Source organism: Eulemur rufifrons, chromosome 19, assembly GCF_041146395.1.
Source record: "Eulemur rufifrons isolate Redbay chromosome 19, OSU_ERuf_1, whole genome shotgun sequence".
NCBI classification, from domain to species: Eukaryota; Metazoa; Chordata; class Mammalia; order Primates; family Lemuridae; genus Eulemur; species Eulemur rufifrons.
The window spans coordinates 19,888,729-19,909,036 of NC_091001.1; the positions used below are offsets into that span (position 1 = coordinate 19,888,729).

Below are 20,308 nucleotides of genomic sequence, written 5' to 3' on the forward strand. Positions count from 1 at the left end.
TACAGAGAAAATATATGAGCCATTTTTGATCTATTCATGGATTAATCCATGAATTCTAATATCTGACCAAATAGATTTCTAGAACAAAAATCTAGTTTAAAAGGGAGACAGAGAGAGAAGAAGAAAATTTCAAAATAATAACACAAGATAATTCAGATTAAAATAGCTCTTTCTTATTCAGTACAATGAATGAAAAGACCCATATCTAAAAATGCTATTATGAAATTTCAACATATCAAGGACAAAGACCAAAGCTTTCAAAGATAAGGAGAAAAAAAAAAAAAAAAACCCTACAAAGGAATGAATCAGAAGCACCAGGCCTTCTAGCAGCAACAAAAAGTCCAGAATACAATGGAACAACGCTTTTAAAGTTCTATAAGAAAATGATTTCCCCCTCAGAATCCTAAATCCAGCCAAAACCATCAATTAAGTGTAAGGATAGGAGAAAAGATATAAAAGGACACGAAAAGTTTATCTTCCACATCTGCTGAGTTACTGGAGGCTGTTTTGCAGCAAAATGATTAAACAGGCCAAGAAACAGAGGCGATCCTGGAAGTCCTGGGTCCGACGCACGAACGCGATGGAGGAGGTGACCGTGCGGTGGCTGCGCAGGGGAGCTGGAGCACAGCCGCAGACTAACGCAGAGGGAGGGCTAAAGGAGGCAGCTGGGACATGGGGAACTCCAGAGATAAGACACTACCCTTCAGACAGGAAAGGACAGAATGGTGTGGAAAAGATAGAATGCAAGAAAACAAGAAAGTCAGACAGTCTAGGAAAAACAAAACAAACAGAATAATTTCTAAAAACTGATAAACAAATGCAGCAAAGTCATAGCATTTAGAAATACGGAGGTAACCCACAGAAGAACTAAAAACAGAAATATTTACCAGAGTTAAAATGATTCCCCCTTTGGAGAGAGGATGTGGGGTAAGGATGGGTGGGGCAGGAAAATATAAAACCTTCAGCTTTACTTTACAAAATCTCTGTGCTACTGGCCTGTTTTAATTATGTAAAGGCATAATTTTTATAAAATTTTAAAACTTGCTTTAAGAGAATTATACAAGTTACTAAGTTCTTATTTAAGTAAAAAGTGAGATATTCTCAGGTCAGTGATTCCAGGTACCCCCGATACTTACTGAAGAAGTTCATTTGCCTTGAGTATAAAAGAACCCACAGCAGTAATAGCATCTAAAGGAAAAAAATAAATATCACTTATCAAACAAGTAAACTGTGCTTAATGTATTCGACTGAGAAATTAAACCACTACCTTCAATTCCTGCAGCATCTAGTCCAAGAGGTTCATATTTTTGCTTCCATGAAGCCATTCCTTTCAATTCACTCAAATGATATAATAAAGACTCCGAGCCACTATCAAAACAGAGCAGAAATAAATTAGTATCATTATTATCATCAAGGTACTACTTTGCCTGAACATTCTAAATTTTCAGAAATAAAAACTGAAAGCAACTTTAATTTTCCTTCTATGAGAAATAATTATTTCTCAAAATGATTTCTAAAATCCGAAGCAGAACCATTTGTTCATCATGACTATTGAAATAAATACATGACAGCATTAAGTTTTGTAAGGCGATCAAATTATGTTCCATAGTTAGTCCTGGCACTTTTAAGATAGTCACATGGCCATTGTGTTCACCAAAGAACTGCATATTCAATAATCAACAAATGTTTATTAAGCTCCGACTTTAGGTTAGGCACTGTGCTAGATACTCAGGACATAATGGTGAACAAAACCACAGGGTCCTCATGGCATTAACAGTATAATGGAGGGCAGAGACAGAACCACACAATCATACAGTATATTGTTCTAACTACCATAACTGCCTTGAAGGAAATGCATAAGGTGCATGTGTAACAGAAGAACCTGATTTAATCTGGGGGATTAGGGAAGGCTTCTCTGAAGAAGTGAATTTGAGCTGAGAGCTGAAGAATGCATGTGAAGAACAAGGTAGGAGTCTTCCAGAGGGCAAGAGGGATGTACAAAAGCTCCAGGGGGGAGACAAAATGTCAAGTTTGAGAAACTAAAGGGCCACCAGTGTGGCTGAGGCAGAGAAGCAGGTACACTAAAGGCCATGCAAAGGTCTCTGTTCTAAGGACGATAGGAAGGTACTATAAGTTTTTAAGTAAGAGAGTTAACACAATTAGATACACTGGGGAAAATACATTTGAGGGACAGTGTGGACTGGAAGAGAACAACCAGGCCAGGGGGTCCAAGGGAGAGGTGATGGCAGCTAACGCCACGGACTCAGCATAAAGGGATTTATAAAATTTAAATCAAACACTCAGCATCCACTTGCAAACTGCTTCACTGAAATAGCCGTGGATATAAACACCACGAGACTTGAAGATCTAGTCTTGGCTCTGACACTTAGTAACTCTGGGCCAGCCATGTAAGTAACTCTGAACAAGTTTCCTCTTGTGTAAAATGAGAATAATCATAATCCCCCCCTTGCCAAGGTGTTAAATGAAAAAACATACAGTATGCTTTATAAACTGTAAAATGTTCATTTAAATGCTCAAAAAAGGGGTATATGCCCTATTTCAAAACATACCTCATTTCAAAATATATGAATATACCTCATGGTTAAGTGAAAATGCCCAGACAGGGTCTAGCCTGGTGTAAAGATGTTGGAAAATTATTTCATAATGCAGAATTATCGTTACTGACTCTTTAAACCTTGGGTACACCAAGATTCTCTCAAATGCTTATGCTACAATTTTAGCTAGAAAAGGCTCAAAAAGAGAGTGCCAGATGATGAAAAGGAGGCTGCAGAAAGAAGACCAATGCCATGTACATGTGGATGCAACACCAAAAAATTCTACATCACCTTCATACCTCTGTAAGTGACTTATAACCAATTTTTGTATACTGGAATATGATGACTCTATAGACTGGCCAAGCTTTTTTAAGCCCTAATTAAGAGAAGAAAATATATTTAGCATACAATCAGAACACTAAATGCCACTCTAAAAAAAGTCAAGAATGTGTTCATAGCCATTTAAATATATAGACACTTTAAATGCACCTTTACTGTTAACTGGTTCATCAAGAGAGTCTGAAGTTCAGCACTATAATGAAAAAGAAAGTATGTTTAGTCATTTCTCTATTCAAAAATCTGTATGTATTACTTAAAACTTCTAAATATCAAAGCACAGATTTTGAAACAAAATAAACATTAATAGCCCAACAAAAATTAAGACTTTTTCTACATACAAAGAAACAGACAGAAAACAGAAAACAATAAAGTCTAAAAACAGACTGAAGTGTATATGCGGCTAAAGTAGCATTTCATATCCATGAGGAGAAGGTATAATGCCCAGTAACCATACTGGGCAATTATCTAAATGTTTAAGGAAAAAAGACATTAGCCTTCTACAGCATATAACCAAATAAAACACATCTAGAACGTGTAAATGGAATAAAACATAAACCATAAAAGAGCTCTAAAAAAATACAGATCAATCTTTGAATACTCTTAAGATAGAAAAGGTCTTTTTAAGAATAAAAGCAAAAGCAGATACTACAAAGGAATAGTTTGGCTACAAAAAAATCTTAAATTTTCCAAAAATTTTAAAATATATACACGGGCATATACACACACAAAATGTTAAAAAACAAAACAGAACACGTGCACAGGGAAAGCCTTGAAAGATACATACTCTTTTTCTTTTTGACTCTATGTATCAACATTTTCTTTTTTCACAATGAATGTGAATTACTTTTGAAATAAATAATTTCTGTAAAAAACAGAAGGAAAAGCTGGAGCACCTAATCTGAGCATATTACCTTGCTTTGCCCCACAACAGCAGGTGCATGAATTCATCTTGCACTGAAGTGGTTGTGTTCTTTTCCTAGACAAAATGAAAAAAAGTTATGATATATATTTTTTAAATTATAAGCCTATTTATTAAAAATCATAGGAACATGACTCCCTTTTTGAGCCTCAACCTTCCTTCAAATCTGTATTTGGAGTGATCATCTGAACATGAGACTGCACGACAGCCAGCCAGCTATGCCAACGGCTGCCCTTACTCCCCAGCTCCACCTCACAATCCTGTCCCCACCTCTGTTGTACCAATGGGAAGAGAGCCCTTTTCGCAAATCTGAGAAAACAGTATGAGGTCAGACCAAGCCATTTAAAAGAAATCATCATCGTAGCCTTTTACAAAGACTGATTTTTCTCATGTACCTCATAAAGTAACTACATTTTACATTCTTTAACTCTCTCCATGGAAAACTTCAGTTATATTACCTGCACAAACTTGGTGAGACGAGAATCCATCTGCATCAGTATTTCTTCCCATGCTTCACACATACATGTTAGTGACAAATTAATATACTATTAGCAAAAAGAAAAAAAATTAAAATAGTGAAAAATATTTAAACATACTTGCTGACTAAATAATATGTGCTCCTTATGATCAATTATCTCAGAGAAATCTAGAATTTACTTTCCAATCACTCTTTTAACTCAGTTAGAAGCTGAGAAAAACACTATAGCTAATATTCGGTGATCACTTAAACATTCAATAATTCTTAGAACTTTACAAGGTATGTCCTATGTATACTAACTGTCAAATTGCTGTTTTGGTCAGCTATTCAATATTCAAACAGGATCCTTAAAAAGATGCTGATCTCTAGAAACCTCTGACATCAGGTAAATTAATGACTGCGGTCGAATAACAAACATGGCCACAATTTTTTGTAGCTCCTCTATGCAGACGTAGAGTCTCACTTCGACTAATGGAACACAGCACAAATAACGCTGTTGAGTCCAGGGCCTCAAAAGTCTTTGCATGCTTCCACTTGCACTTTTTTTGAGACAGGGTCTCGCTCTGTTGCTAGGGCTAGAGTGCAGTGTTGTCATTATAGCTCACTGCAATCTCAAACTTCTGGGCTCAAGCAATCCTGCCTCAGCCTCCCGAGCAGCTGGGCCTACAGGTGCACACTACTATGCCTGGCTTACTTTTCTATTTTTTGTAGTGACAGGGTCTCACTATGTCACTCAGGCTGGTCTCGAACTCCTGGCCTCAAGCGATCCTTCTCCACTTGGCCTCTCAAAGTGCTGGGATTACAGGTGTGAGCCACTGCACCTGGCCTACTTGCACTCTTGATGCCCCTACCCCACCAGCATGTGGACAGGCCCGGGCTGACTTGCTGGAGGATGAGGGATGCAGAGCAGAGACAAAGCCATTACAGCCAAGGGACACACATCAGCTGGCATGACCAAGTCTAGTCAAGACCAGCTAAACCTGCCCCAGATCACCAGAACCTCCTTGAGCTCAGCCCAAATCACCAAATACAGAGCTGATATTATGAAGTCATGTGAAGACTTTTTCCACAATACTTTATTTTCAATAAAATATAAATGGTATTTTACTTATGAGAATATTAAAAGTTTTAAACTATTTTTTTCTTTTCTTTTGGCAGTAGTAAATAGGATGAGGTGGGAGTAGATTCTCAATTAAATTTTCTTGTCTTGCTTTAATGGACATCATAAGATTATCTATAAGTAGACTAGACACCTCTACTGCAGATGGTTTTACAAAATAAAATCTTGAAGTTTTTTATGTATGGAACTTTAGAAGCTGATAGTAAATATTCACCAAAACAAGCTATAAATAAATACCTGTAAAAGAGCTGAAATATGAGTAAATTTTCTGGCCATCCGAGTTACTTCAGGTAAGAAAGAATACAATAGATTGGTTTCAAGCTATAAAATTAAATGAATAAAGTCAGTCATAATCAGATGCACTTGCTTCTTTTAAAGATAAATCAGTCCTGCTCAGGTCAAAAAAAATATATCCTCTAATTTAAAAGAGTCTGGGTCTAACTATGTATCAGAAAGACTATGTCGAAATTCTGCTCCCTTTGAGTGAGACAGTTTGGGGACTGCACACAACCTTAGGGTTTCCTAACCTGTGTGTAACAATGCACAGATCACTCTCTCTGAGTCATCAATCTCTTCCATGTAGCTAGAATAAATGTAATAACCTATTTTGTAACACCATTATGAGGAAATTAAAAAATGATCACAAACATATGTAAAAACTTGAAGTAAAGAAATTAAAGGCTATTAATAAACAAAGAAAATATCTACTGATGGCATGTGAGTTGTATAGTATCTCAATAAAGTTGTCATCAAAAAATATCTATTACAAACTTCACAGTGGTAGTGAATCATATTATTATAGCCCAAATACAATCCTGGTGATCACATTTTCAGAGAACCTTAAGATGAAGAGCAAATATGAACAACCACTATTACAGTGAATCATAAATTGAGAGTTCTCTAATACTCTGAGTACAAGAGAAAGTTCTCTGATGCTCTGCATACAACAGAAAACGTTGGAAGGCAACACATGTCACATCCTGCATCTTTTTTGCTCTACTTTTGTTTGAGAGTTCACACGTACTTAGGTTAATTGGCTGAGATATTTAAGAAAATTTTGGGAAGATTTCTTGGCAAGCCAAAGCTACAATCTAAATATTCTACGGGAGCCCAACAGTTTCCTCAGTTTATAATGCAAACAGCACATAAATTTTTGAAAAAGGTTTTTCCTCATATTAAGTGATCATTTTACACATGATGCAATGTGGTAGTTAAGAGCACAGACCCTGGAGCCAGACTGCCTAGCATCATTTTCCAATTCTCAGACATCAAGAAAGTTCCAGAGTATTCTGTGTGCTCAAGTACCTATCTACAAAAAGGGGATAATAACTGTCTGCCTATTAGGATGCTGTGAGGATTCAAATGAATTATTCTGAAGCACTCAGTACTTGCCATAAATTAAATGATCAATAAATATTAGCCTTTATTATCATCAGGGACAGAGTCCTAAGAAAACAGTACAAAGCTGAACTGGTATAGCAACTAATTAATATGGTCATTAATAGGCCATCAAAACAGTATTTTTGTAAAAACTATACTGGAGCATGGGAAAAATATGGTATTCACTACAATATCATTCAATATATATAGGATTTAGAAACTCCAAGTAGATTTTTTGTTTTGTTTAAATGACCATTAGAATACAGTGAGATATGGATAATAAAAACCTATAAAACCTATTAAATATATATTTACTTTCTACTGCTACAAAGTTCTAATACTCACCTGAAAGTATGAAACTTCTGAAGCACCACTGCTAGAAACCTCTGTGACCACTGATAATGATTTCAAATCACTTGATAAACATAACGCCAGACAAGTACCAGCAATCTGTAAAATAGTCAAATCCCCCAGCATATTTAATATTATTGTTGGGTTGTATCTGCTGATAATACAGAAAGCAAAACCTCACACAGAGCTTTAAAAAGTAGAAACACATACTTTTGGTTCCAGCTGCACACATATAGCAGATGAAGGTAGGTGTCTGCTCGAAAGGGCCTTTCTTGTCACAAAGACACAAAAGCACCTTGGTTTCCTACTTCCTTCCCATCAAAAGTCTCAAATCAGGTGTTGGAAAACCAACATATTCCAAAGAGCCTACGATATTTTCTACCCCTTTTGGAAAAGGTAAGAGTCAGAAAAAAAGCTATGGAGAAGACCAGGACTTAGCAACTGTGGTAGATTCAGTACTGAGCTTAACATTGCTTCTGATGACTTGTGGTACATTCAAATAAAAAATTATAACTCTTTTCCATCACAGGCTAAAAATATAAACTCATAATCGAGTATAACATCCTAATCTTTTTGTTAAAGAAAAAATGAATAATTCCACCAATAGCCCCCAATTTTATAGCTATGTCACTATTTTGTCTTAGAAAGTTATCCTCTGAACATTTAAGAATAATTACAAAAACTGAAACTGAAAAAAAAGAAAGTAGTGTTTTATTGTTTTTCCATAAATGAATTAGCTACCATATTCTAAGAGGAATGATTGAGAAAATTTTAAAGAAAACTTACTCCTGTGACTCGAGCAATTTTGAACATTCCATAAGCATAAAGCTCAATAAATCCAGAGCTTCCTCCAAGGACAAGAATATTAAGCCTAATTAAAAATAATGCAACAAGCTGAGGACCAATCAACAACAGAGATGATTGCATTCTTAAACCAAGATATAAATTATTACTGTTTTCATATAATCTACATGCTAAAGCTCCCCTATAGAGGGAATTGAAACATCAAACAAATCCACTGATGCTCAATTGCTCAATATTCAATCATTTTGGATTTATTCCTCCCCCCCACCCAAATGAACAACATAATTTTCCTCTAGCTTAAAAAATCAGTTTACAACAAGATTTTAATAAAAATTGTATTTATACACTCAGTAAGAAAATAATCTTTGTACCAGCTAATACAAAGTGCCATCAGTTTTATCATGACTATAGTGCTAAATATATTAAAATGGGCTTAAAGAACTTGTCTACTTAAATTTCACAAACTCTAGTACCTATATCCTTCTCCTTACTAAAATAAACACAGGTACATTATATTATTAAAACCTGACAAAATAAAAGACCATGCAACAATAGATTTTAACATCTGTATATTGTGGGAGGTTTTAATATCAACTCTGAAATGACATGACAAAGGACTTGCTCTTGAAACTTCCGAAAACTGCCTCAAATATGAAATAACAACTTTAAGAAATTAGGCTTAAGAAAGCTGTACGATTTACCTGACATCTCCCAAGAGCTTAATAATTTCATCAGAATTTTCTTCACTAAAATATGAAAATAAATTGGGTCATCTTTCAAGTATATCTTTCAAATAATAACAGATTATTTTACTAGAAAACAAAAAAGGCACATCTTACCTAAATATTTTTGAGGTGTTGCTGTAACTAGAGGAAAAGAGAGATTATGGTAAAAAATACTTTTAACAAAAATACATTTTAAAAAATGTATGAGAAAATTGTCACAGTGTTAAAAGTCTCTAGAAGAAAGAAAAATCTGTAAGATTAACTCCAAAGAAATAAAACTGTGATACTTACTTTTTTGGTAATGTAGGTAGTTTAGGTAAGAGAAGATTTGATTCATCTTCGGCATTATAAAAGGATGTTAGAACACTAAAAAGGAAAAAAGTATTACAAAAACACCCAAGATTTTACTTCTATATTAAAAACTGCTAATTTTTTAAAAAAGATACGCAGTTTTACATTATCAAGTAAACAGATGCCACAAATATTTTATCATTATAAAACAGTCACTATAACAATCACAAATGAGAAATTGAAAAATAGGAAGTTCTCTGTTATTTCTGCAAGAAAAATTTGGCCTACCCATTTTACATTTAGAAGAATGATTAATAAACAATTTTCTCAGCATATGAAATATGTTCACATGTATGTAGTATTCAGATACTCACTGAAAATTTATGATTTCTTAACTCTCATTTAAGAACCCATACTAAGCATAGGAGCACTAAGAGTAATTTTAAAGAACAGCACAATTACTGTATCATTTAATTTTTTTTATTTTTTATTTTTTATTTCAGCATATTATGGGGGTACAAATATTTAGGTTATATATATTGCCTTTGCCCCACCCAAGTCAGAGGTGCATACCGCACCCATTAGGTGTGTATATACCCATCCCCTCCTAACCCCTCCCATCTGCCTGACACCCGATGAATGTTATTAATTATTGGTTCTATGGCTTATATTACACTTGAGGATTTGCAATCCCAACAGACATATGAGATTACCCCATATACTTTGAAATAGTCTCATTTATCTATCCCCTTTTCTTTTTCAATTCTACCTCCAAATAAGGTTGGAAATAAATAAGTAAAAAAGGGCTGATTTGGCAAGAATTTTTCCCTCCTTTACAACAAAATAGCTGATTTGAGAGACCCTGGAATCTCCACATTTCTAAACTGTTACTAGAAAGTGTGTTGGGAATACACTTAGCAGGTAACTGGGCTGGGACAGGAATTACATGGTACGCTCTCCTCCTCCAACCTTCTGTAAATTCATGTTAACAATTCGTAATCTGTCACTATCTGATAATGGATTAATCACTTGGTTTATCTATAGAGAATTTCAAACCCCAGCCTAAATCCCTGTCATCCAATTCTTTCAGGCCTCCCTTAGGAAAGTTGCCAATTAATATTCGTGATTTTCAAATTCATTTGATAGTAACTTAGTGAAATTTAATTAAAAAGGAAAAGGAAAAGCCAATGGAAAGAAAATTATATTTCCCCAAAAAAGGAAAACAACTTTTTTTCCCCCAGTATTAGCCAAACCCACTAATTTCTTAGGCCACCTTTACTGCAAGCCTGGTGTATCGCTTGACTTTATAAACTAAGGCAAAATTGTTTTCATGAAACAAGAAAACTGTCAGGACCATGGACGAAGAAAGAACCTGTGCAGCATCAGAACAGAATGTTCAATTAAGCACTTTTAGAGTTTAAAGTTTTAATTTAAAGTTTCAAGTAATATTAATTAAGTTACTGATTAGCAAATTGAGGTTCTTTTCAATTTCACCATATATTTCATCTGGAGCTGTGTCTTTTGTGTCTTAGGGAATACTCTTATAGAGTATGAAAAAATGGGCTGGGCACAGTGGCTCATGCCTGTAACCCTAGGACTCTGGGAGGCCAAGGCAGGAGGATTGCTTGAGATCAGGAGTTCGAGACCAACCTCAGCAAAAGCGAGACCCCATCTTTACTAAAAATAGAAAGAAATTAGCTGGACAACTAAAAATAGAAAAAATTAGCCAGGCATGGTGGCGCATGTCTGTAGTCCCAGCTACTCAGGAGGCTCAGGCAGGAGGATCGCTTGAGCCCAGGAGTTTGAGGTTGCTGTGAGCTGGGCTGATGCTACAGCACTCTAGCCCAGGCAACAGAGTGAGACTCTGTCTCAAAAAAAAAAAAAAAAAAAAAAAATTGGCTCTAAGTGCTTCAGGAGCAGTTAAAAAAAGAAGAAAAAAATGACTAAAAAGAGGAGAGAAATCTTGGCCATTCGGGCATTATTGCTCCAGTAAGAAAAAATAGGCATGCCTCATTTTATTGTGCTTCCCTGATACTGTGTATTCCCTGAGGTTGGCGGCAACTCTGCATCAAGCAAGTCTACCGGTGCCATTTCTTCCAACAGCATGTGTTCACTTCCTGTCTCTGTGTCACATTTTGGTGATTCTCACCATACTTCAGATTTTTTCATTATTATATCTGTTATGGTGATCTGTGATCAGTAATCTTTGATGTTACCATGGTAATTGTTCTGAGGCACCACAAACTATGCTCATAGAAGTGAACTTAAAACTTGTGTGTTATGACTAATCCACTGACTGGCCATTCCCATCTCCCTCCTTCTCCTTGAGCCCTTCTATTCCCCAACATACAAAAATATTGAAATTAGGCCAATTAATAACCCTCTATGGCCTCCTAAGTGTTCAAGTGAAAAGAATAGTCTGTTTTAAATTAAAAGCTAGGAATGATTAAGTTTAGTGAGACAGGAATGTCAAAAGCTGAGACAAGCCAAAAGCTAGGCTTCTTGCACCAACGGTTAGCCAACATGTGAATGAAGAGAAAAAGTTCTTGAAAGAAATTCAAAGTGCTCCTCCAGTGAACACACAAATAATAAGAATGTGAAATGGCCTTATTGCTAATATAAAGTTTTAGTGGTCTGGATAGACTAAACCAGTCATATTTCCTTAAGACAAAACCTAATCCAGAGCAAGGTCCCAAATCTCTTCAATTCTATGAAGACTAAGAGAGGTGAAAAAGCTGCAGAAGAAAAGCTGGAAACTAGCAGAGGTTGGTTCATGAGGTGTAACATAAAAGCACAAGATGGGCCAGGAGCAGTGGCTCACGCCTATAATCCTAGCACTCTGGGAGGCTGAGGCAGTAGGATTGCTTGAGCTCAGGAGTTCAAGACCAGCCTGAGCAAGAGTGAAACCCCCCCCATCTCTACTAAAAAAATAGAAAAATTGGCTGGGCATGGTGGCGCACACCTGTAATCCCAGCTACTCAGGAGGCTGACACAGGAGGATTGCTTGAGCCCAAGAGTTTGAGGTTGCAGTGAGCTACAATGACACCACTACACTCTACCCAGGGAAAAGGAGCAAGACTCTGTCAATCATCAATCAATCCATAAAAAGTGCAAGGTGAAGCAGCAAGTGCTAATGCAGAAGCTGCAGCAAGTTATTCAGAAGACTAGCTAAGATCATTGATGAAAGCAACTACACTAAACAAATGATTTTCAATGTAGATAAAACAGCCATATGTTAGAAGAAGATGACATCTAGGACTTCCATAGTTACAGACGAGAAGTCAGTGCCTGGCTTCAAAGCTTCAGAGAACAGGCTGATTCATTTTGGAATCAGCTGGTGACTTTAAGTTGAAGCCAATGTTCATATATCATTCCAAAAATCCTAGAGTCCTTAAGAATTATGCTAAATCTACTCTGCCTGTGTTCTATAAATGGAACAAAACATGGTTCACTGAATATTGTAAGCCACTGTTGAGACATACTGCTCAGAAAAAAGATTCATCATCCCGGATGCCATTAAGAACATTTGCGATTCATAGAAGGAGGTCAAAATATCAATGTTAACAGGAGTTTGGAGGAAGTTGATTCCAACCCTCATGGATGACTCTCAGAGGGGTTCAAGACTTCAGTAGAGGAATTAACTGCACATGTGGTAAAAATAGCAAGAGAACTAGAAGTACAGCCTGAAGATGTGACTGAATTGCTGTAATCACATGACAAAACTTGAATGGATCAGAAGCTGCTTCTTATGGTTGAGCAACGAAAGTGGTTTGAGACGGAATTTACTCCCTGTGAAGATACTGGGAACACTGCTGAAATGACAACAAAGGATTTAGAATATTACATTATCTTAATTGATAAAGCAGCAGCAGGGTTGGAGAGGATTAACTCAAATTTTGACAGAAGTTCTACTGTGGGTAAAGTGCTATAAAGCAGCATCATGTGCTACAGAGAAATCTTTCGAGAAAGGAAGTCAATCAATGTGGCAAACTTCATGGTTGTCTTATTTTAAGAAACTGCCACAGCCACCCAACCTTTTAGCAACCTGATCATTCAGCAGCCATCAACATTAAGGCAAGAAAGCAAAAAAATTATGACTCGCTGAAGGTCAGATGATTGTCAGCATTTTTTAAAAATAAAGTATATTTTAATTAAGGTATAATACATTGTTTTTTAGACATAATGCTAATACATACTTAGTAGACTACAGTATAGTATAAACATAACTAACTTGTAAATGTACTGGGAAATCAAAAAATTCATGGGACTTGCTTTATTGCAATATTTGCTGTACTGTAGTGGTCTAGAACCAAACCTGCAATATTGCTGAGGTATGCTTTTATATTTTTTTCCAGAGGGGGAAAAAAAATCTGGCCAGGTATGGTGGCTCACACCTGTAATCCTAGCACTTTAGGAGGCCAAGGTTGGAGGATTGCTGGAGGCCAGGAGTTCAAGACCAGTCTGGGCAACATAGCAAGACCCTGCCTCTACCCTGCCCCCCCAAGAAAATCTAACAAAGTGTTAAAAAACTTCATCTTGATAAACTTAAAACAAAAACTTAAATGCAACATACATATGCTCAACACTCAGATACTTCTAAGTTTCCATTTTAAAAAATAAAAATTCACTATTGAAGTTTTTCTTTTCTGATTACCTGCTTTCTACAGTCACTTCCATCCAATGCATACAAGAAACTGGAGCCTCCACAGAAAAAGAGTGCAAGCTTTCAGGTTTTTCCACATCACACAAAACAATTTTCTTGGTGTCAGCAAGAGCAAAGGCCAAAACTAAAAGAAGAAAAAAGAAACAGAATTAGTGTAACATTTGTGAAAAACAAATGGGTATTTCGTTTATTGCCCAGTTTCACTCTTTTAAATACATCTTAATCATAGAAAGTATTCCACCCAAAAAGCTTTCAATATTTTAGAAATTAAAAAAGAGATCTTTATATACTGTAGTTATGTTATTATCTAAGCTTACTTTCAAGTGCTCAAACTTCATAAGCGATCTACTACTTTCTCACATAACGTACTTAACATCTTACATATCAAAGTCCCTAGTCTGAAACCCTGTTGTCAAGCTGAAAATACAGACGAGGTCTCAACACCAAGACATACTGGTTCTGCAAACATGTCTAAAAGGTAAGAAGTGATTCCATCTGCTTTGTTCTTGGAAGGCTTTTTATTTCCCTTTATGTTTCTAACCCATAATCAGACACAAGACCATCAAATACTGATTAATCCTCTTCCTTTAGGTGTGGCTGAATAATCCAGTGCAGTTTCTCTCCATAAGACATTAATTTCTTCCTTCCACATCCAATTTAAGAATTTCCAAATACAGTGAAGTGAATTTCACTGCATACCACTCACATGCAACTTTGTTAGATGTGAGGGAATCCTGGCTTCCTTTCTGAAAAATAATTTTTTTTTTTTTTTTTGAGACAGAGTCTCACTCTGTTGCCTGGGCTAGAGTGAGTGCCGTGGTGTCAGCCTAGCTCACAGCAACCTCAAACTCCTGGGCTTAAGCGATCCTTCTGCCTCAGCTTCCTGAGTAGCTGGGACTACAGGCATGCGCCACCATGCCCGGCTAATTTTTTTTTTTTTGTATATATATTTTTAGTTGGCCAGATAATTTCTTTCTATTTTTAGTAGAGACGGGGTCTTGCTCTTGCTCAGGCTGGTCTCGAACTCCTGACCTCAAACAATCCACCCGCCTCGGCCTCCCAGAGTGCTAGGATCACAGGCATGAGCCACTGCGCCTGGCCCCTGAAAAATAATTTTAAACAATCTTGAAATGATCATTACCTAACAAAAACCATATTTCACTGTCCAAAAACATAAAACTTTTTTTTAATGATAAACACATCTACTTAAATACATTTTAACACACTGACTTTCATGATTTATCTTTGAGATTCTGTGTTTTGGGATGAATAATGCAAGATGTTATTTATCTCAAAATGTTATTTACAAAAGTCCTCCAATTTTCCACATACTCTACACATATTCTGAACAAAATGAGTACAGAATGAGTACAGAATTTTAAAAGCATTCCTGGAAATTCCACTTGTGGGAATTAATCTAAGGAGCTAATCACACAAAGTTCTTCCCAGTGTTCAGAATATTTATGACAGCATTGCTTATAAAAGCCAAAAACTGAAAACAATCTAATCTAAATGTCCACCAAGGGGGGATAGATTTAATAAATTACAATACATAAATACAGTGCATTAGATGCAGTCATTTAACATTAATGTGGTAAATCTAACCACCATGACACGAAAAAAGTGAGGAAAAAAATAAAAAGCTATCCAACAAAATAGCATGCATCTTTTGATAAAACTGTATATACAGATCTCCACATGTATGTATTTTATCAGGAAATGTTGGAAAAGATGTTCACCAAAATAGAAATTGTTGTTATCTCTAAGTGATATGCTTTCTGGGAATTTTAAAGTACTTACTTATATTTATCTAGAGAGAACGCTAAGCAAAAGGAGCATATATTTTACAAAAACAATCTTTTTCTTAAAACACCAATAAAATTTTAAGTACTTATATTTATCTAGAGAAAAAATTAAGCAATGAGGAACCCATATTTTACAAAAACGATTTGCTTTATTCTTAAAGCACCAACGACATAGATGAACTTTAAGCTGTATGATTTACAGCATTTTACTGTACCGTGTACAACAGCTCAAATAAGGACTGTTATTGTAAAAACATCACATGGAAGAGTTCAGTCATCAGAGCCACTAGAAACTACAACACAGGCCGGGCGCGGTGGCTCACGCCTGTAATCCTAGCACTCTGGGAGGCCGAGGCGGGTGGATTGCTCAAGGTCAGGAGTTCGAGACCAGCCTGAGCGAGACCCCCGTCTCTACTAAAAAATAGAAAGACATTATATGGACAACTAAAAATCTATATAGAAAAAATTAGCCGGGCATAGTGGCGCATGCCTGTAGTCCCAGCTACTCGGGAGGCTGAGGCAGTAGGATCGCTTAAGCCGAGGAGTCTGAGGTTGCTGTGAGCTAAGCTGACGCCACGGCACTCACTCTAGCCTGGGCAACAAAGTGAGACTCTGTCTCAACAAAAAAAAAAAAAAAAAAGAAACTACAACACAGAAGGGACCAGAAGAAAGATCATACAGAAATGGAAAGAATGGGGTCAGAGTGACTGTCCCCCAGGTGAGGCAAACATGCATGCACAGAGAGAATATTCATGTGCCACACATTTAATACTAAAATACAGTTTAGAAAGAAAAAGGCCAGGATGCCACTAAACTGACTGGTGAGTGGCAGGTGGTGCTTGGGACAAATGGTACAGGAGAAGACAGAGGAAAGAACAAAACCAAAATATTTTATATATTCCACCAGATTTCACTTCAAAGTTATCTTTGCCAAGAAGCCAGATTTCAATTAAGAGATATCTTTGCCAAGAAACAAGACAGCAGAATTATTTCTGCTGAGTTCTATAAAAAAATTTCTAAAACATTTTTTCAAAGAAGTTCCCAAATTGGTATTTGTAATTCTAACATATAATAAGAACAATAAATTCTTTCTGAAAAGGGGCTTTCTTTAAGAAATACTCTTTGTGAAAATAAAAACCTATTTTTTATAATATCATCATTACGTTTGCCATCTGGTCTCCACGCCAGACAGGTCACTTCCTTTCCTGTATTTTCATTTGGCGGAAAGCTCCAAACTCGATGAAAACTTGCAAGTCGATGAAGTAAAACCTAAGACAAACAGATACAACGGCAGAAAATAAAAAATCTATTTCCAAAAATAGAATAAACTTAGATCCCCACTACAAAATGTTTAAAAATTACCATTCCTTGAATATAGTGATTAGCCATCAGAAGAATAGAGAAAGAAAAGTGTGTGAATGAACATAAGGTATTGAGTAAGAAATGGGTGAAACAAGTCTAATTTAACCCTGTATTTTATACATTTTCCTATCTTTTATGTTAATAGGAGACTTACCTTTTAGAAAGAATTGGAAAGGCTGTCCAAGAACACAACAAAAGAAATACAGAACACAGCACTAAAAAGGTAGTTGTAAAACAGTCAAATAACACTAAACTTGGAATCAGACAACTTGGCATCAAATCTCAGTTGTCACTTACTAGTCATGGATCTTAGACAAGTCCCTTCACCATCCTAAATTTCTATTTCCACGACAGTAAATTCCCACTTTTGAGGGGCAGGATGATGCCTGAGGGCTCCTTGTGCTTCAAAATAAGACTGCCCCTACTCCTGCCTCTATACAACCACTGAAGATAAGGAAGAGGCCTCAGAATTGTACGTGCTCCCTGAAAAGACCCCTCCCCACCTCCTCTGTCCCCACATTCAGCCTCACCACTCTCCTTGCCTTATCTCACAGCTCAGGGCACCCTTCCCTCCTGACTACATTGGTCGCGAGGAACCCAGGATTCCCAAGGAAATGCTCATGCGCTGGACTTGACCCTCTCCTCTGAAACCATCTCCGCCTTTCCTTACTCCCGAAACGCTTCCTCTGTGCCTTCTGAACTCACGGTCAGCTATCATTATGATCCTGTCTTCATTCTTTGCTCTGAAATGTGCCTCTCACCTGAGAACACCGCTTCCCTGCAGCATTCTCAGGTGGTGGCTATTTGTAATCCATGGCCTCTATACTACTACGACTATCGGGCTACTACTGAGATGAAGTAGGTATCTTCTTTGATGTTCAATGCTATTTCTAGACAATTTTTCCTCTCTTCTCTAAAATCTCCTAACTTTGAATTCCATGCAACCAGACCATACCACCTGCTATCCTTCTTAACTGCAGTCCTCTATAGACCCCTCTGCCATTCCCCCCATTCCTTGAAGATGTGAACTCCTGGCTCACTTACGCTTTCCAACAACACTACTCATTGTCATCCTTGGTAATTTCAAGAGCTAGGATGTCCTGGTTTTTCAGTTCTCAACTACTTCTCCTCCAAAGATCACATCTTCTCCCTCACCTCAGCCACTCCCAGAGTCATGCCCTTGGCCTGGTCATTGCCAACAATGGTAATGCTATCATAATCTCAATTTCAAACTTCCCACTTTCCATCCACCACCTCCATCTTTCCGGTTCATCTATACAAGACCTGACTCCAATTTTTCAACCTCACCAAGGCACGTAGTCCATTGATTCTACCACCCATTCACTGTCCCTTACCTCACACATGCCCTCACTTCCCTCCTTAATCAGGTTAGAATCCAAGGTTCATCATTACAATCCCCCCCTTGTATTTAACTTCAACTCTTGCATCTCTCTTGCTTTGTCATACTTGCAAAACCACGACCCCTGTTAAACTCAACCATGCATGCACCCACACAGCCAAACAGAATGAAGAGACACATACAACCACACTCGCTGGTTTCTCTCAATCTAAAAGACTGCTAACCTTGCATGGCTCTTAACACTGACTGGCAATCCTATTAGGTTTCCCCAGTCTACCTGCCTTTCTATACTGCTTCTTTCTCTTCAAACTTCCAACATTTTCTTCTCCATCTTCACTCTTAGACAACACCTTTGCTTCTTCCTTCACTGATAAAATGAAAGCAACAGTGCCCACTGTCACACCTGCCACTCTGACTGCAATGCTGACCCTATTCTCTACTTTCCCTCCTATTGCTATGGCTGTATCACCTACTGCTCTTTAGAGCCATGATGGAGTTTCAAAGCCCCTGGCAGAGGAGATAGACTAGAAGATTTCATGGAGGGCTCTGAGGAACTAGACATCCAGACAACATGAGAATGCAATTTTACAGGCTGCTAAGATTCCCTGGCTAAGATTCCTTACCATCTACTTTCCAAACTTGGCTGTACACAACAACTCTAACCTGGCCAGATAACTATCAGGAAAACTGTCAAAAGGCCAAAGGAGGAAAGATGTACAGGTGAAGGTTTCCTTACAAAATGGCTGGCAGGTAAAAGACTCTCAGCAGAAGTTGGGTACACCTAGTTTGTTTTATCTAATGAGGTATAACATAATGTGCACTAGAAATGCTAATTGGCAACTCTCACGCACGTTCTGTAGCGAATCCAATGATGCATCACTCCCTTGTTCAATTTAAAGGTATTTTTAAAGGGAGGTTGCTCTCCAACCCACAGTATAAAATATGGACAACAGAAACTAGATTCTTAAATATATACTCTGGGGCATCTACAGGCACACACACAGTTGAAGTTTGACAAAAATTCATCCTTCTGCTACTTAACTGTAAGCAAACTTAGAGCAGGGCCTCTGGATCTACTATGTCTAGCTCACAAGCAGCACATAGTGGGCTTTTAAAAAGCCCATTTAACTAAGTCAATGAATGAAGGAGACTTGGGCGTGCAGGATAGTGTGACTGCGTCAATCTCTGTGAAAACTGTTGCTTTAGCCATAAAATACATACAATGGGCACATAAATCATCTTTTGTATATATGGTCCTTTATACTTTTGCCTATAAAGTTTACAGCTGTCCTGGGAGGCAAGGGCTGGGTAGACATGTGGTCCGCCAGGTCTGCAGAAGGCGAAACTGAGCCTCTGGCAGTCTGTGGCCCGAATGAACAGGGTCGGGTTCGGTGTTCTTGGGGCCACCGCAAAGCGACCCGGCCCAGCAGCTCACTTACCTCGCCCGCTGTGTTGGCCAAAGCAATGAGATCCCGCTTGGGCGACCAAACCAGGAAAATAATCTCCTGCGGTAGCTGCTTCTCTCCCACCACCCGAAAGGACGGGAAACAGGTCGGAAAACGCAACATGGGGGCGGCCCTGCAACGACACCCCAGTCAGAGACCGCCAGGAGCCCCCGACCACCCGGCCCTCGGCTGGCAGCCCCGACCGCGGCCGTACCTGCGAGAGTCCCCCTCTGCAGCCAATGCGGGCCCAGCAGCCTATCCCTTCCCTCTGCAAGCCGTGCGCCGCAGCCTCCGGGCAGCCCCGCCCCGCCGCCGCCGCGCGCTCCGAGCACTTCCGGCGCCGGGACACCTCGCGAGAGGAAGGAGGGTGCGTGGGGGCGGAGCTAGGGGCGGGGCGCGCGGACTCCGGGCTGGACCCGGCTGGGGCCAGCGACGGGCGCGGAGCTAGATTAGGAAGCGGCTTGGGCGCGCATCCTGCGCTAAATGTGTATACACATGTGTGGACACGCTTGCAGACCTTTTCCGGGAAATCTCGCTGCTGTGGATGAAGGGACAGTAGAGAGGTTTAGCGGGGGAGGCTACAGGGACGACAGGGAGACGAAAAAGTATGTAAACTTCAGGTCCTAATCAGCTGAAGCCACCTTTGACAGTCTCGAAACAAGTAATTTTCATGTCAGTCCTGGTTGCTCAGAATTTTAAAAGTCTTCCTGT

General features: G+C 38.2%; 1 protein-coding gene across 2 annotated transcripts in view; it reads right to left on the reverse strand.

Annotated features, from left to right (window-relative positions):
• ANAPC4 (anaphase promoting complex subunit 4) overlaps positions 1-19,895 on the reverse strand; it is a 41,364-nt gene extending 21,469 nt beyond the window's left edge. For both annotated transcript variants that reach the window (XM_069494173.1, XM_069494174.1), the window contains exons 1-16: positions 19,812-19,895; positions 19,592-19,730; positions 16,594-16,699; positions 13,617-13,749; positions 8,963-9,037; positions 8,786-8,812; positions 8,648-8,692; positions 7,929-8,013; positions 7,137-7,241; positions 5,649-5,732; positions 4,272-4,358; positions 3,806-3,870; positions 3,045-3,087; positions 2,855-2,931; positions 1,268-1,368; positions 1,137-1,188 (exon numbers count right to left, since the gene is read on the reverse strand). In XM_069494173.1, the coding sequence (XP_069350274.1) occupies positions 1,137-1,188; positions 1,268-1,368; positions 2,855-2,931; positions 3,045-3,087; positions 3,806-3,870; positions 4,272-4,358; positions 5,649-5,732; positions 7,137-7,241; positions 7,929-8,013; positions 8,648-8,692; positions 8,786-8,812; positions 8,963-9,037; positions 13,617-13,749; positions 16,594-16,699; positions 19,592-19,720 (1,214 nt within the window). In that variant the 5' untranslated portion in view covers positions 19,721-19,730; positions 19,812-19,895. The remainder of the gene's footprint in view (positions 1-1,136; positions 1,189-1,267; positions 1,369-2,854; positions 2,932-3,044; positions 3,088-3,805; positions 3,871-4,271; positions 4,359-5,648; positions 5,733-7,136; positions 7,242-7,928; positions 8,014-8,647; positions 8,693-8,785; positions 8,813-8,962; positions 9,038-13,616; positions 13,750-16,593; positions 16,700-19,591; positions 19,731-19,811) is intronic.
• Positions 19,896-20,308: the final 413 nt, after the last annotated feature.